This window comes from Pan paniscus, chromosome X (genome assembly GCF_029289425.2).
Source record: "Pan paniscus chromosome X, NHGRI_mPanPan1-v2.0_pri, whole genome shotgun sequence".
Taxonomy (NCBI): domain Eukaryota; kingdom Metazoa; phylum Chordata; class Mammalia; order Primates; family Hominidae; genus Pan; species Pan paniscus.
This window is the reverse complement of record NC_073272.2, coordinates 46683174-46700000: the sequence shown is the minus strand read 5'-3', so window position 1 is coordinate 46700000 and position 16827 is coordinate 46683174. Positions and strand designations below refer to the sequence as shown.

The window sequence follows — 16827 nt, the reverse complement described above, 5'->3', positions numbered from 1 at the left end:
CTGGAACTAATTTTTACCTGAAATTTGCCTCTGGTGTCACAGAGCAACTTCTTTAAGAAGAATATTTTCATTTCATTTTACTTACAAAATAATTAAATAGGACAGCCAATTTTTCAGCAACACTGATTAAAGTAACATTGGAATCATAAAACGAGTTTACATTTAGAGTTGAGATTACTTCAGCAACAAGGTTAGAGAATTTTGTCAGTAATAAGCTATAAAAGAATAAAACTATAGCTGATGACAAGATATTTACATACTAAAAGGTGCATTTAATCATCTAGTTAAAGTCAGCTAGCATACCCCTAAAATCAGTTTCAGAAGCTGAAAATTTTAAACTAATGTTTTTACTCAATAGGCTTATCTACCTAAAAAACTAGATATATTAAAAGTTGATACACATTGGCCAGGCGCAGTGGCTCACACCTGTAATCCCAGCACATTGGGAGGCCAAGGCAGGCAGATCACCTAAGGTCAGAAGTTCAAGACCAGCCTGGTCAACATGGTGAAGCCCTGTCTCTACTAAAATACAAAAATTAGCCGGGCATGGTGGTGGGCACCTGTAATCCCAGCTACTCGGGAGGCTGAGGCAGGAGAATCACTTGAACCTAGGAGGCGGAGGTTGCAGTGAGCCAAGATCGCACCACTGCACTCCAGGCTTGGCGACAGAGCCAGGCTCCATCTCAAAAAAAAAAAAAAAAAAAAAAAAAAAAAGATACACACCAGTTGAGTGTGTAAAGGAGTGCAATTAGTTGTAAATGATTTAATAAGTAACAAAGTTCAATCATAATAAAGGTTGAAATTTGTAAGTTACATGAAAATTTCTCATAAAGCAAAAACACTGCATATTATAATCATATCAATATTTAAAATATTATCCAAGAAAGTCTGGGTAGGTGAGTTAAAATTTCATCAAATGTAAAATATTTAATTCAGAGGCCAATTATTTAACAAATACACTGATTACAATATGCAGACATGTGACAAAGTAACTATTTTATTACATCTTCTCTATCTGCAAATCAAGGTATTTTAAGCTACAAATTCTTTAGAGTACTTGCTGAATAATCACCTACAATTAATATAATTTTACTTTCATATCTTAAAATTATACCCTTGCTACCAAAAGCAATCTGAATAAACCCATTCAACACTGTAATGTAAATTCCTCCCTTGATCAAAAACTAAAAGGTAGATATACCATATAGGTCTACCAATTGTCTAGTTTTCATTACAATTTCAAAAATTATTCAAATAGGTTTGTATAAGACAAGTTATCAAAAAGGCCTCTTTAGAGTCTATGATATTAATACCATATATCAACAGCAGAGACAGAGGCTTCCCAGCTGTAGTGATATGCAGAAACTTCATTTGGGAAACTTTTGACCTGGAATCAGTTCAACATCATTTTCTAAACAACTCTCTCAACCTCATTACTTAAATTGTAAAGTTCCTACAGATAATGGCTTTGAAGGGCGTGTGAAGCAAAGGCTGGGGGCTCCCTGCTACTTAGTATGGTAACTTACAGAAGCCTCGTGGCCTGCCAACTGAGGAGTTCCTTTTTATTAGAATTACGAATTACGTTTTTAAAGAATCCCACATTTCCAAAACAGGGTTAAGAGAGTATTGAAAACTTCAGCAACTAAGTGAGCCAAAGAAGTAGATGTGAGAGAAAAGAAAATAGAACTATGCTTTACAATCATAACAAAGGCTTTCACTTATTAACTGCCAGTTATACCTTAGAACTATGATAGGCATTTTAACAAAAATCTCGTGTTATCCTTTTAACAACTGTTTAACGCTTAAAGACAATGAACCCCCAAAATCCCATCCTCTCACCCATTCTAACAATTCCCCCCTTTCTCCTTTGCCATTTTCTCCCTCTCTACTGAATCTTTCCCATTGACTTTTACTGTTATTTCTCTCATTTTAAATTTAAAACAACAACAAGACAACAACTCCTAATCCCATTTTCCCTGTCAGCTACACCCAGTTGTTGTTGTTCTCTTTTATGCCACGGTATATGGAAATGGAAGCCTTGGCACTGTGCAGTGTGTAGCCCAAACAACTGTAAGCATGTGTGCTGGAACTGTCTATACTTGCTACTTCAGTTTTTCTCTGCTGATTTTATATTATCTTGAAGCGAACTACAATTAGGCTTTTGCACCCCAACAATCCACTGAAATTGCCCTTATCCAATGGTCAGCATATCTTTTCTGTAAAGGATCAAACAGCAAATATTTTAGGCTTTGTGGGTCACCCAGTATCATATATTATTCTTTTTTTACAACCCTTCAAAAATATAAAAATCATTCTTAGCTCACGGGTTATAAAAAACACAGGTTGTGGGGTAAATTTTGCCTGTAACCTGTAGTTTCCTTACTCCAATAATGTCAGCAAATATCTCAGATGGTCAGTTTTCAGTCCTCACTTTATATGACCTATGAGCATTATTTGATCATGTCCTCCTCCTTGAAAGACTTTCTTCATTTGGCTTCCAGGGCATCACTCACATTGTCTTTGATCTCCTACTATGTCACAGGTCAATCTCTTCTATTCTTCTCTGCTAGTTCTTCAATTTCCTAGCCTAATACACTGGAATGCCCTAAGGCTGAATCTTGAGTTCTTTTCTCAATCTGTTCTCACTGATTGGTGATACCATCCAGTTTCATCCATCCTTCTAGTTGGTCAGGCCAGCTGGGACTCCTTTCTCACACATCACTCTATATCAACTAATCCTGTTGGCTGTACCTTCCAAATATACCCAGAAGCTGACCACCATCTACTACTACCACTCTGGGAGCCATCACCAACTTTTAACCTGGATTACAGGTATAATCTCTAAAATGGTCATACCATTTCTACTTTTGCCTCTTTCAGTCTATCCACAGAGTACCAAAGAGGACCTAGTCAAAAACAAAGTTAGATCACATCACTCCTCTGTTCAAAATCACCCTACGGTTTCCTGGATACTCAGAAGAAAATCCAGTATCCTTATAAGGCTGATCATGATTTAGCCATCCTGTTTCCAGCTGGAGCACATTTCTCTCTCTTCTCACTCCTTGCCTGTCCTGTTCTGCCATGCTTGCCACCTTGATTCTCCTCAAATGTGCACAGCACAATCCTACCTTAGGGTCCATTGCTCCGTGCTGCTCCCTAGACCTGGAACAATCTTATCACAAATAGCTTCAAGGCTCACTCCTGTAACTCTCATCCAAATGCTATCTTTCAGAGAAGCCTTCCCTGCCCTTCTGATTTATAACTGCAACTCTCCTACCACCAATCTCTAGTATTCTGCTGTTCCCTTTCTATTAGTGCTTTTTTCCATAGCACTAATCACAATCATCATCTAACGTTATATATGTATTGCTTATTTGTTTACTATCTATTTACCTACACCAAGTAGAGACATCTCAGTATATTTTCTTTATTGATGTATTCCCAGAGCCTTGAGTAGGAATTGAACCTAGTAGGTACTCAGTATTTCTCTAAGAATGAATAAAGTACTAATCACTTTAGATCAGGGTCCCACCAAGGATATTACTTCAAGAATAAACTTAAAAATCTTAGAAAAAGAACTTATTTCAGTTTTATCAATAATATAAGACTAACCGACAATCAGCCAAATATTTCTCTTTTTAAGTCAAATATTTCTCATAGTAAATTAATAAAAGTACAAGCAATTTGGCTATACATATTGAGAGCATTTTCTTAAAGCTTACTCTTTGGCCCTTCAGTTTCACCTCAGCGAGTACCCGTATCATGGAAACAATCCAAAATATGGGAAATACTATGCATATAAACATTCAGAAGTAAAAACTTAGAAATTAAATGTCTAACGAATGTGCTAACGTTGAATAAATTATGACCCATTTCCTTGACAAAAACAATGTGCATGCAATTCATTACTCTGTTTCAAAAACTTTAGTGGATCAACTTTGCCTTCAAGATAAATTTGGCCTCTCCCTCAGCCTCTTATTTCACCCTCCCCTCTTCATAACCTATCTTCCAGGCACACTTCACCAGCCCTCTCCTCCCCTAAACTCTAGCTTCTGGAAGACTCTAACATCTTGGTTATGTGCTCTCCTAGGTACTCTGATAGAACTTTCCCACCAAAGTCACATTTCACAGTCATTATGGTAAATACTTATTCACTGGTCTTTTTCTCCCACTAAAGCAAATACCTAACACCTAGTTTAGTGCCTGATCTTAAGTAGGCAGTTTATGCAGAAATGAACTAAGTAATATTACATAAATGTGCTTATGATGCCACTGCAAATTAATGGTGCATTTTGGGTGATTTATATGATCTATTTTCTTCCTTTGTAAATTTGCTAAGTTATCTATGTCGGTAGAGACTGTACAAAGGGAACGAAGATATACTCATGTATGTACATAATGAATCACAATGTAGTAACATTGTAGTCCCACAAAATTCTTATAAAACCAGTTCCCCAAACACTTCTTTCTTCTTCTCTCAAAGTGTATAAAACCCAGTAAAAACATTTATGTGAAAAGCCAACAAGGAAGCTAGTCCTCCTATTACCTGAGTGGAGTTAGATAGTTGGTTTTTCCACGGCTCCTCTGCGCTGCTGGTCAGGTTTGTGCGGTTATGAGGTAGAGTGAGTGCGTTTCGCTGCAGGTAAGGCACGTTTCCATTACTTCCACTTCCTGTTATATGATTATTGCCTATCAAAATAGTGTCTGTACTTCCCAGCGTTCTTGATGTGCTACAGGGAACATGGCCTGCAGAAAAGGGTCCATTGGCCAAAGGCTGCCCAGGGCAGGCAGGACGGACTCCAGGCTGAGAGACGCTAGGCACTCTGGTCAGAGCAAGCTGTGGCTGCTGGCCAGAGACTGAGTTTGTAGGCAGTGATGAGTCAGCTGTTGGCCCATTAGGAATTCCAGTAGATCGTACCTGTGCAACTCCTGTTGGTCTCATCTGTCAAAAAAACAAAGGAAAAGTAAATGCTGGTTGTGTAATCTATAGGGAAGAGAATCTATAGGGGATTCTCTATGAATCCCCAGATGAATATGAAGATGTATAATTAGGGAATGTGTGATTTTACCCAAATGCTTAATTTCTCTAAGTTGAGAAATACATACTTTAAAAACAAGAAATTGTATTTGTTCATTTTAAAATAAACTTCCTTGAAAAAGCAGAAGTCTGTTTCAAAAAAAAAAAAAATCCCATTAGTAATGACAAAAGGAAGCAGCTGAAAATTATAGAAAACGACCCCAAACTTATAGGTCCTTCTCTCAATCACAAAAGAGGGGACATCTCAAAATTTCATTCTGTTACATATATGCCAGATCCTGTAAACTAAATAAGCCCTAAAAACCTTGCCTCAGTACTAAATAATGTAAACAAACCCTTAGAATCCATGTGAAATATCATGTAAATAAATAAAATACAAAGTATCTTCTTCAAAATTATAGTTGCTTTTGTCTAAAAATCTCCGTCAATTACCAGTATTTTAAAATACAGAGATTACTAAATTCTGTCAAATACCAGTAGAAAGTAAAAATGAACATAAACATGCTCTAAAATGACATTAGAGTCAATAAAAATACTCAAAATGCTAACAAATTTCAGGGGAAAATATGCTATACACACTTGGTGTTGTTGCATTAAGACAAACTGACTTTCCAGCTGTTCCAGCATCAGTTTCTGTGCTGGATTTAAATTATTTCTATTTGCGCGGAGCTGTTCCAAATGCTAGAAGAAGAACAAAAAGAGAATATAGTCAAAGATATATTTAGGAAATAAGATCACTATGCTAAGCAACCTTTCCCTGAAATGACTAAACTCAGAACCACTATCTGGTCAAACACACAGTCTTCTGACCAACAGTCATACACTCCAAGATGAAGTCCTTTAATAAGCTTGAGAAATATAAGAATGAACTAAGCATTCATCTGAACAAGATTTACTATGAGTTCTTTGTAATAGATGGGCATGAAATTTTACTCATCCATACAGTATTCTTAGGTATTCACAGAGAAAACTCTTGAAGCTTAAAAATATATTGACAAGTATGCTAAAAGCAGCACTGTCTGGAATAAGCAAAGTCTGAAGACAACCTGAATGTCCAAAATTACTGATCTGCTTAAATAAAGGTGTTACAGCTATATAAAGAAATATGATGTAACCATAAAAGAATAAGGAAGCTCTTCACATATTGACATGGAAAAGTCTGTAAAAGACGTTGTTAACAGCAAATAAGAATCCTATCATTTGTGTAAAAAAGAAGAAAAATAATAATACATGTGAGAAAGGGGGGGATGTATATTTGCTTGTACATACATAACATACCTCTGGAATGATAGATAGGAAATTAGTAATACCAGCCGCATTTTGAGTGGGTAGGGGCCAGAGTTAGAAGAAAACTTTACCCTATATACCCTATATTTATACTTTATGTAGTGTAAACCATGTCCTGTTTAAAAAAAAAAAAAGAAATTAAAAACAAGAATGAATGATCTTCATTATTCTGGTAAACGCAGGCTCATTTTACTTTGGTGCATTTTAATTGAATGTACTGCCATTTAACTTATAAGAATTAATACTTAGGGCTGGGTGCAGTGGCTCACACCTGTAATCTCAGCACTTTGGGAGGCTGAGGTAGGTGGATCACTTGAGGTCAGGAGTGCAAGACCAGTCTGGCCAACATGGCGAAACCCAGTCTCTACCAAAAATATAAAAATTAGAGGGGTGTGATGGTGCGTGCCTGTAATCCCAGCTACTCTGGAGGCTGAGGCACAAGAATAACTTTAACACAGGACGCGGAGGTTGCAGTGAGCCAAGAACGTGCCACTATACTCCAGCCTGGGTGACAGAGCAAGACTCTATCTCAAAAAAAAAAAAAAAAATTAATACTTGTTTGCTACCTCTACTCCTTTTTAATAAACAATTTGTCAAAAACATCTTACATACCTGTAATTTCTGTGGTGTCAAACACCATGAATGAGCTTGTTGCTGTACTGGAGGATGTGACACAGCATGTCCACCACTCCAATTGTCAGAAGTATTCTGAGGAAAATCGATTTAAAAAAAAAATTAAAGAATATTTGGTTAAATCCACAGTTAATAATAATGGTTAGAGGAGGCCAAATGACTATGAATTGGAATATTTACATGTTAAAAAGATGTTATAACATTAAATTCTTTAAAAAATAATTTTACATGCATATTAAACTTAGAAATCATACATTTAAAAATTACTGACTATTTAATAAGCCACCCAAAAAGGCCCACCCTCAAACTATGGCCCAAACGGCTAGCCTAAACACCACACTGTCCACTAGATCCAACATTAAATTTATTTCAATGTCAGTAAAAAGTGATGATGAAAAGTGTGCTGGGATCTTAACGGCAGGGAGATGAATAAAATGATTTGATGAATGCAAATTTATCCCTACTTTCTATATTTAATATGATACTAAGGGTTTGGGATGGAAAAACTCAAACCTTTCACTCTTTGATGTCCACAAATTTAAAATAAAGGACAGGAAATGTTCAAACTGCACAATTTCAGGGCAGCTGAAACTTCTTTTTTGACTGGGATTTTCTATTTCTCTAAAACATATACCTTTGTTGGACTAGATGTTCTTTTCCTCTTGGCAGGACTGGACAGGTCATCTACTTGGCTAGAAGGAATCATGTGTAGTGGCAAGGATTGCTGTGAAATTGGTGTTTGACTGAGGCCTAATACAGGTTCAGTATTTGGATGATGAGGTTTACATGCCTAAGAATCACAGAAGGAAGACAAAAATAGGGTTCTATATATTCTTAATTCATTCCTTCAAATTATAAAACTTTACAAGCTGCATACTTTTCAAAGCTATGTGGACATCGCTGATTGCAATGATTGAAAATCAAAATTAAATGATTCATCAATGGAATAATGTGTACCTTCCTTTGAAAAACTTGCCTTAAAAATTAAACAAACCACTGTAGCATTATTTTAAGAAATCTCCTTCAAAATCATGAAAATGCACAAAGGTTCTAAGTTGGTACCCCAAAATCTCTTCCCATATTAGAGGGAATTTTATTTTGATCTAGATTCCCTTTGCAATTAAATCAAAAGGCTTTTCATTACTAAAAGCCTCCTGTGCTTAGTAAATTAAGCTTGACCACTAGAGAATTGAAAAGAACCCTTAAAGCTGGGCACCTGCAGAACATAACCCAACTTCTCACCTGCTGTGCTGTGTTCATGGCACCCTGCCTGGAGGTAAGCTCTGCGGGAATTGGTAGGCTCCACGCCTCCTCAATACTAGGAAGTAATTTAGTTTTATTCTGTAGACTACCTTGTGGAAGGTTACACAACTGAGCCTAGGAAAAATTATGTAAAAAGCAAATTTAACACAAGCCTACTTGAGTAAGAGCAAGTCCACTAAATCTTCCTAAATGCTATAGCTAATTGTTTTTAAAAGAAAATAGATTCTAAATTTGGGGCTTTAGAAGACACTAAGTATAAACAGGGTAACCGGAATATAAACCTTTGTGAGAATCAAAACAAAGCTGAGCTCTGTTTTCAGAGTTCTCATAGCTGTCTTCTCAAGAAACTCCAAGCAAGAGTGAAAGACTGTTTGTGTTTTCTATAAAATGCTATGACAACTTAAAAATGTAGACAGTACATAGAAAAAAATTATGTAAATTAATATGCATCAACAGAGTAAATGTGCAAAAGAGCATCTTTAAAAATACTGCATATCTTACTTAAAATGAAAAGTAAAATAATATTACAAGCTATGGTATGTTTACAAAATATGGAAACAGATTATAGACATCAAAACACAACTAGACAAACTTTCCAGCCACCCTCCTTCTGCCTGAGTGTTCTGGGGAAATATGTGGCTTTAAAAAACTGCTATTTAAAAAATTTACCTGTAAATACTTAATTCGTGCTGCAAGTGCAGAGGTATTACTACAACTTTTGCTTCTAGTTGCATTTAAGTAGCATTTAATGGCATCCTGAGGCTGGTTGCAGGATTCATAGAGAGTGCCTAGGTCCATCCAGGCTGCAGCATGGCCATGGTCCAATTGTACAGCACAAATATAGGCCTGTAAAGCATCCATGGGCTGATTTTGCTGCTGATATAGCACACTGGAAAGAGAAATTAAGAAAAAATAAGTCAACTCAGAAGAACTGCTTGGTTTTATAATGATTTAAACTATGAAGTACTATATGTGATGCAACCATCTTTGTATATCAATTAAATTACTATTTTTATACAAAGGCTTACCCTATTGAACACCATGTATCTGCACTTGCTTCTGATTTATCAATAGACTGCCTGTAAGATATAAAGGCATCCTGAACTTTCCCAATACTTGAATAGCACCTGAGAAAGGAAGGGAAAAAAAAAAAAATCAAGAGAATTCCATTAATACTGAAACAAATTAATCGGCTGAAAGGATGGACTATATATCACAGCAAATTTTTTTAAAACCCTAATAAGTTATTTATGTGTATGTGTGTATATACTTGTTAACTATAATGAATATTATAATTTGCCCTCCAACAAACCATATTATAGTCTGTCTTATAGGTGCTAAAAAGCATGCTGCATTAATGAACTCTATTTAAATGATTAGGGGACATATCACTTCAATATTATAATACTGAGAGCTGCATGCACATGTGCACACACACACACACGGCACTCTTCCACTCTTCCACTCTTCTTATACAGATTGACCTCTAGTTTCCTATATGGTCAAAATACAGAGTTAAAAACAAAAACACTGTATGTTGGTAAGATTTGCTGTATCAGATTTCAATTTTCCTTTCCCAAGTAACAACACTGAGGGCAATAATTCTTTAATTCATAAAAAAAATGCACATGTAAGACATAGTTAATCTCAAACTAAGTATCAAAAATAGTATAAAGTAAAAAGTAAAAATAATATAAAGTATAATATTTTATGACTAGTAAAGTTAGCAAGGTAAGATTAATGATTCAAGGACTGTAATTTTCTTAATGTGAATATACACGATGGACATGATGGATACACAGATAACAGTTGAAATTATAAATACTGAAATTATCTTCTTATTCTTGGCACTAAAGGAAAAAGAAAAAAAAACAAAAACCCAGTCCCTATTTTCATGAAGCTTACAATTTAGTTGAGGACTGAAGATACATTAAAAATGTCATATCAAATGGCCAGTATAGACAATAATTGGCCTGAGAATTTAGGATAAGAAGAGACCATCATATACTGCAAGATTTAGGAAAGGCAAAAAAAAAAAAAAGGGGGGGGGGGAGAGTAAGAGTAAGGGATTTGAATATGTAAAGATGCATATTATTTAGTGATTCCTAATTGCCAGCCAGTATATGGCACGTTTGCCAAGCCAACAAATTGGAAAGACAACACACACATATACATACATATAAAGTTTTTCCAATAAATGAATTAATATTTATGCTGTAATTCTCTTATTTTGGATATTATTGGCTGACAGTAAATTGCAAAAAAAGTTAATGTTTTTACTTGCCCAAACACCATATTTCTATCCTCATAATTATTCTTTGAAATTTTACTGATTTATGTAACCTAAAATTCTAGGAACCACTGATTCGGGCAGAGAAGATGAGAAAAGGCGTTTTAAATGGGTTTGAACAGCATGAGCAAAACCTAATGTATATACAAGAATGCACAGACACAAAACAGTAGAGAATTTTAAATCCAGCCAAAGATTACCCTAAAGTTTGCTTTTCTAACAAGCAGAATAGCACATTGAAAGCACTTTATAGGAATATTAATTTTCTAACAATATGTAGGGCAGACTGAAAGGAAAATAGTTATGGACAGTGAAAAAAGAGGGTGGCTACATTCACTGGTTTGGAACAGGCCAAAATTGGAGTGCAAGTACTGGAAGCGGCAAGAAAAAAAAGATAAGAGAAACAAGAAACCAAAAGATTGATAAAGGCTTTGTGATTAATTGATTAGATGTTCACAGGGTGGGGGCTGTAACTTAGTATTTAACCTTGATAAAAAGAAAATGGTGATCTTTTGGCAAAAGTAAAAGGAGAAAGAGCTGGTCTGGGGAAGAATATGGTGAACATGGTTTGAAATATGCTGACTTTGACATGATGTGAGGACATTAAAATGGGAAATGTTAAGTAAAGAATAGGAGATGTTGTCCTGGTGTTTAAGATACCTTTAAATGTTGAAATCTAGATTTGGAATTCATCCATATGGAAGAGAGGCTGTAAAAACACAGGACACCTACAAGGGAGATGTAAAAGCCTAAGGAATCACTAATCCTGTGGTTTGAAAGATGTAAGAAATGTCCGTGATTGAGACAGAGAAGGCAGTTTCAGAGAGCATCTACAAACTGTTTTATGAAGGAAAAATTCATAAGAAGAGATCAGCTACAATGCCAAACAGGAACAGACACCAGCGTGAAAGGGAATGCTTAACAGATAGTAGAAAACATGCTCTTCTGTAGTTGTTGTGAAATCAAAGCCATTTCAGATTTATAGACAAATTTGCCTAACTGCTGGGAGAAATAAGCAGTTCTTCCCAAAACCAATGTTTTAACATTCCATTCCTACAAAGTCAAAGTAGGAAACCAATGTGCCCAGATACGGATGTCCCACTCCAACCATCAACCACTTTTCCTCTAATAAAAGTAGGTTCCTCTGAGACAGTCTCATATAACTAAAAAAGTCCTGGGTGAATCTAGGGTCTAATCCCTGCTCTCATACTAATTATCTGTGATTATGAACCCACTTTCTAAATCTTTGAAGTGACAGGATTTACAAGGTTAACTAGATGACCTCCCTGGTCCCTCCCAGTTGTAATATTCTATAGTTCTGTGATAACACAGTCAATGATTGGTGCTAGCAAAACAGAATATCACATTACAATTTTACTTTGAAATACAAGTGCCAAATGACAAGCAAAGTCCATCTTCAACACAGACCTGAATGCAGAGGTTAATAGAAATCCTAACAAATATTAGGGTCATCAAACCCCAAAATTTCTTACTGACAATTGAGGTCTTCATTTGGAGCTTTAAAAACTTCTAAAACATAATTCATTCATAAAATGTTTCTTACAAGAAACAGATTAGAAGCAACACATTAGAAGGCAGTGAAAGAGAATATGAAAAGTCTAAAAGATTTAGAATTTTATTATTACAGATGGAAAATAATATGTCTAAAATGATAACCTTGAACCCAAAACCAAGTTAAATTGTGATAAGTATCCTTTATTTAGTCAGGAAAAGTATATTGTATATTTGGAAAAATTTACCCAAAAACATTAAATTAAAAGCATCATCATGTTTTACAATGTAAAATTAGTTAACTGGAAAAAAAAATGATAAAATACTGCTCACTGAAATACTGATGATGAAATACTGCTCATCGAAGCTGAAAATTACAGCATGACTATGATAGTTAATTCTACACATGGTTCATTATAATTTTATGTAACTAGAATTTAAATTTAAAAACCTATACTAAAAAAACATCTACACACTACTGTATTAAACTATCTTAGGTCAGAAGGAACATACTTTCTAGTATACATTCGTTTTAATCTATGCTAAAAGAAATTTTCATATATAAACCTGAAAACAAGAGACAGGCACCTACTGTTTCCCAGTTCCAGACCTCCTTTACAGTCACTATATAAAGCCTCACACTCCACAACACTAACAGTAATAGTGCTAGCTCCATAAGCAAATGGAGTTTAGTTAGTTCATGTCATCCATTTATCGAATAGCCACTTTGTCAGGCAAAAAGATACAAAAATAATAAAATCCAGTTTCTGCTACTGTAGAAGAGAAACACAAAAGTTTGGACCCTCCAGCTTTATTTAGAAGCAACCCAAATTAGGCTCTTTTACAAGCCTGGGGAGGGATTAGGAAATCCTCACCAAAAATTAGATACCTTTTCAGTCAACTCTTATTGTATGTTAATAATGAGTTAATCAAATGTTTTTAAAAATTTTTTTCCTTAACCTTCTAAGCATAATATGAGTAATCAAATATTTTTAGGGAAGGAACCATATTAATATTACTTTGTCTCATACAAACATACTTTCCTTAAAGGAAAAATGAAGCCATATAATTAAAATTTAATGTGATTATATGGCAAATTTACTTACAATCAAGTATTCTATGTAAACAATAATAGAACAAAACTTAAAATTAAAACAGGATAATTTCTAAAGAAGTCATAAAATTGGAACCTTTAGAGCAGGAAGATACGTAACAGATCAGCTAACTCAGGGTTTCTCAACTACAGCATAATTGACATTTGGAGCCAGCCAGTTCTTTGCTATAGAGGACTGTCCTGCGCATTGTAGGATGTTTAGCAGCATCCCTAGTCTCTACCCACTATACGAAAGTAGCACACTTCACAGCTGTGATGAAAGAAATAAATGTCTCTAAACATTGTGAAATGTCCTTGGCTGGGGTAAGGGTGGCAAAATAGCCTGCCCCTGAGGACCACTGATCTAATACAATTCTCTAATACGTTAAACAAAAATTGAGGCTTTAAGAGGTTTAACTAAACCATCCACAATTCCACAAACAGTAGCTGAATCAGGACTTGAATCTAAGTGTCCTGGCTCCTAGTACATTGATCTTTTCACCATATCATGAAAGCGAAAAGTGATTAGGAATCAAAATACAACCTGATGATAGTCTAAAACTATAATCTATCAGATACTTATGCATGAGGTATAGTTCAGATCATCACTAAGCATAATTCAGACATTCAATGGATAAATAGTATGGAGAAATGGTTACAGACTTGCAGAAAATGATTTTTGTTACATGACACTTCTCCATTCCAACAAATCTAATAATGTATTCACTTTCTCACTGTAAGATTTCAAGTATAACTGTGATTTGAGATTTACTATTATGTCAATTCTAAGGTAAATATCATGAATCAAAATTATAAATTATAAAGGTTCCATTGACTACCAGTAGTCATCAGGCAGATGAGAAATTAATCCTCTGTTTTATAAAACAGACATATAGAAAAAAATACTGGAAGTCTGAAGGAAAGGCATTTAAATACTTCATTAAAAGTTATTATTGGATAAGACTTTTTTAAAACTAGCAGTAACTCAAATCAAATAAAAATCCAATAACCAAAATAAGAAACGTCCTGCTAGACCAGATTATGCTATAAAAAAACCACCATATTTGGAAACTTTATTTTGTTGTTTAACTTTCAGGAATCTTGGTTAATAATGTATTTAGAAGAGAAAATACACTGATCAGGTTACATATGTAAACTAACATTTTAAATTGTAATTCAAATCTCTTAGCTGGAATAGACAAAATCAAACATAAATGTCTGGTAAGTCTCACCTTCCGAGGAAATACCAGGACTGGCCAGAATTAGGATCTGCTTCCAAGGACTTTTGGAGATACTGAATAGCATAGCTTTCCTTGGTGGCTTTATCTCCCAGGAGATCTACAGTGTGATGCATCCAACCTACAGTAAATGATTTAAAAATATTTACATAAATGACTTAATTGTTCTTCTATGTTTAAGAATACGAAGCAGAAAACAAGCCAAAAAAGTACTCTTTTCTGTCAATTTATTAATTTAGTTTGGAGTACATATTTCCAAAATTTAGAACTGCCAATTCTGGCCATTAAGAAAGTCAGTTTCTCACAGTAAGGTACTGTAAAAGCTACAAAGGGCTTTCATTCAAGAGAAATTAAAACAATTTTTAGTACTGATATAACAGATTATAAATCAGACTTTTCTAATTTTGATATTTGAAAAAATTCCAACTTATGAAACAAAGAATATAAAGATGTTACGTCTTATTTACTATTCCATGTAAAAATAAATTAATGTGTGTTTTTTGTTTTTTGTTTTTTCCTGAGACAGAGTCTCGCTCTTTTGCCAGGCTGGAGTACAGTGGCATGATCTCAGCTCACTGCAACCTCCGCCTCCCAGATTCAAGCAATTCTCCTGCCTCAGCCTCCTGAGTAGCTGGGACTACAGGCGCGCACCACCACACCCAGCTAATTTTTGTATTTTTAGTAGACACAGGGTTTCACCATGTTGGCCCAGATGGTCTTGATCTCCTGATCGTGTGATTCACCCACCACGACCTCCCAAAGTGCTGGGATTACAGGCGTGAGCCACCACACCGAGCCAATTAAGAATCTCCAAGATATCCCATTAACAAAATGTTTATTTCCAAGGAATAAATATAAGGCTATAGAATCAACGATAATTCAGATTAAAAAATATACACACAATCCTACCTCACTGGCCCTGACTACATATATTCGCACCCTATATAAGATAAAACTATAGGCCAGGCACAGTGGCTCACACTTGTAATCCTAGAATTTGGGGAGGCTGAGGCAGAAGGATCGCTTGATGCCAGGAGTTTGAGACCACCCTGGGCAACACAGAGAGAGACCTTGTCTCTACAAAAGAAATTTTTTAAATCAGCCAGGCGTGGTGGCATGCGCCTGTAGCCCTAGCTACTCGGGGGGCTGAGGTGGGATCACCTGACCCGAGGAGTTTGAGGCTGCAGTGAGTTATGATCACGACACTGTATTCCAGCCTGGGGGACAGAGCGAGACTCTGTCTAAAATAAATAAGCAAACAAACAAACTATAAAGTATTTGATAACTGAAAAAACAAACATTGCCTTCATAATAAAGCCTTAGTTTTGTTTGTAATTTTTTCCATTAGGATTTTACTCAAGTTGTCTATACTTTTAAGAGTTATAAAAGTGTCAAAATATTTGTTTTTATTCAGTGATTTATAATTATTAAATTTGTATGTATATTATCTAAAGATAATGATAAAATCTAAGCTTAAGTGACTTTAAAACTATGTAAAAATAGTTACATTATGAAAACATTCATATTGCTACAATGCTGGCTAAAAATTAAGAGTAAATGATTTGCCCAGACCAAAAACAAAACTGAAAAAACAACCCAAATATCAAATACAAACAAGAAACATGACTCAATAATTAAGCAACAAAATTAAAGGCTGGGGAGTTCTTTCACTATCTTTTTGGTGATAGTTACACATGACATCCAAATGAATAGATTCCCTCATGTTCCACATTAGAATAGAACTGCATGCTCACAGTGTTAGACGTTCTACAGTTTTTAGATAAATTGTTTTGTAGTCATTATAACTGATAAAGCTATGAAAGCAAGCTCCCCAACCATTAAGTGACATTAGGTAAATCACAACTTCATTAAGTGCTTAAGCATATATCTGGCACAAAGGAAGTATTCAATCCTCCTTGGGTTAAATACTAGGGAGTAATTTTGATAATTTAAAAGGACCAGCTGTACTAAAGAATTACACTGAGACAGACTGTGGGAAGGACAATGCTGGGCAGAAGATACAAATATGCTGGGTTCAGAATAATTTTATCAACTCTGAGCAAACGAATAGAATATATGAGCCACATATTTGCCACACTCGACATGGAAAAAACATAAAGAGAAGCACTTATAATACACTAAATGTATACTATTACATACCTAACTGTTGTAAGACAGTTGCTTTTACTTGTGCAGAAAGATTCTCTGTCTGCAAAAGTTGTTCATAAGCTTCTTTTGCAGAATGATATTTCCTCTAAAGAACAGAAAAAGAGATTTGGAGAAAAATTAACATAATCTTTAAGGAACTACTTCATATATTAAGAATTATACAATACTGATGTTTTAGCATATTTTTTAAAACTAAAAGAAAAAAGTGCTGATTCCATTATTGAATGTTTCTTTAACACCAGACAGTTGAGTAATAAGCCTTGTTCCAGAGTACCTAACACCAGTAAAACTGACATTCACTGTA

The 16827-nt window shown here is 35.0% G+C and overlaps 1 protein-coding gene across 20 annotated transcripts in view; it reads right to left on the bottom strand.

The window, feature by feature from the left end:
- The window catches only part of KDM6A (lysine demethylase 6A), a 235090-nt gene that overhangs the window by 43952 nt on the left and 174311 nt on the right, over positions 1-16827 (bottom strand). For 6 of the 20 annotated variants that reach the window (XM_003808365.5, XM_057301150.2, XM_055106661.2 and 3 more), the window contains 9 exons: positions 16515-16608; positions 14349-14475; positions 9250-9348; positions 8891-9110; positions 8201-8335; positions 7593-7748; positions 6938-7033; positions 5618-5719; positions 4547-4942 (listed from right to left, as the gene is read on the bottom strand). In XM_003808365.5, the coding sequence (XP_003808413.1) occupies positions 4547-4942; positions 5618-5719; positions 6938-7033; positions 7593-7748; positions 8201-8335; positions 8891-9110; positions 9250-9348; positions 14349-14475; positions 16515-16608 (1425 nt within the window). The remainder of the gene's footprint in view (positions 1-4546; positions 4943-5617; positions 5720-6937; positions 7034-7592; positions 7749-8200; positions 8336-8890; positions 9111-9249; positions 9349-14348; positions 14476-16514; positions 16609-16827) is intronic. The other 14 variants (XM_057301153.2, XM_003808364.5, XM_063601971.1 and 11 more) reach the window with 7 other exon arrangements.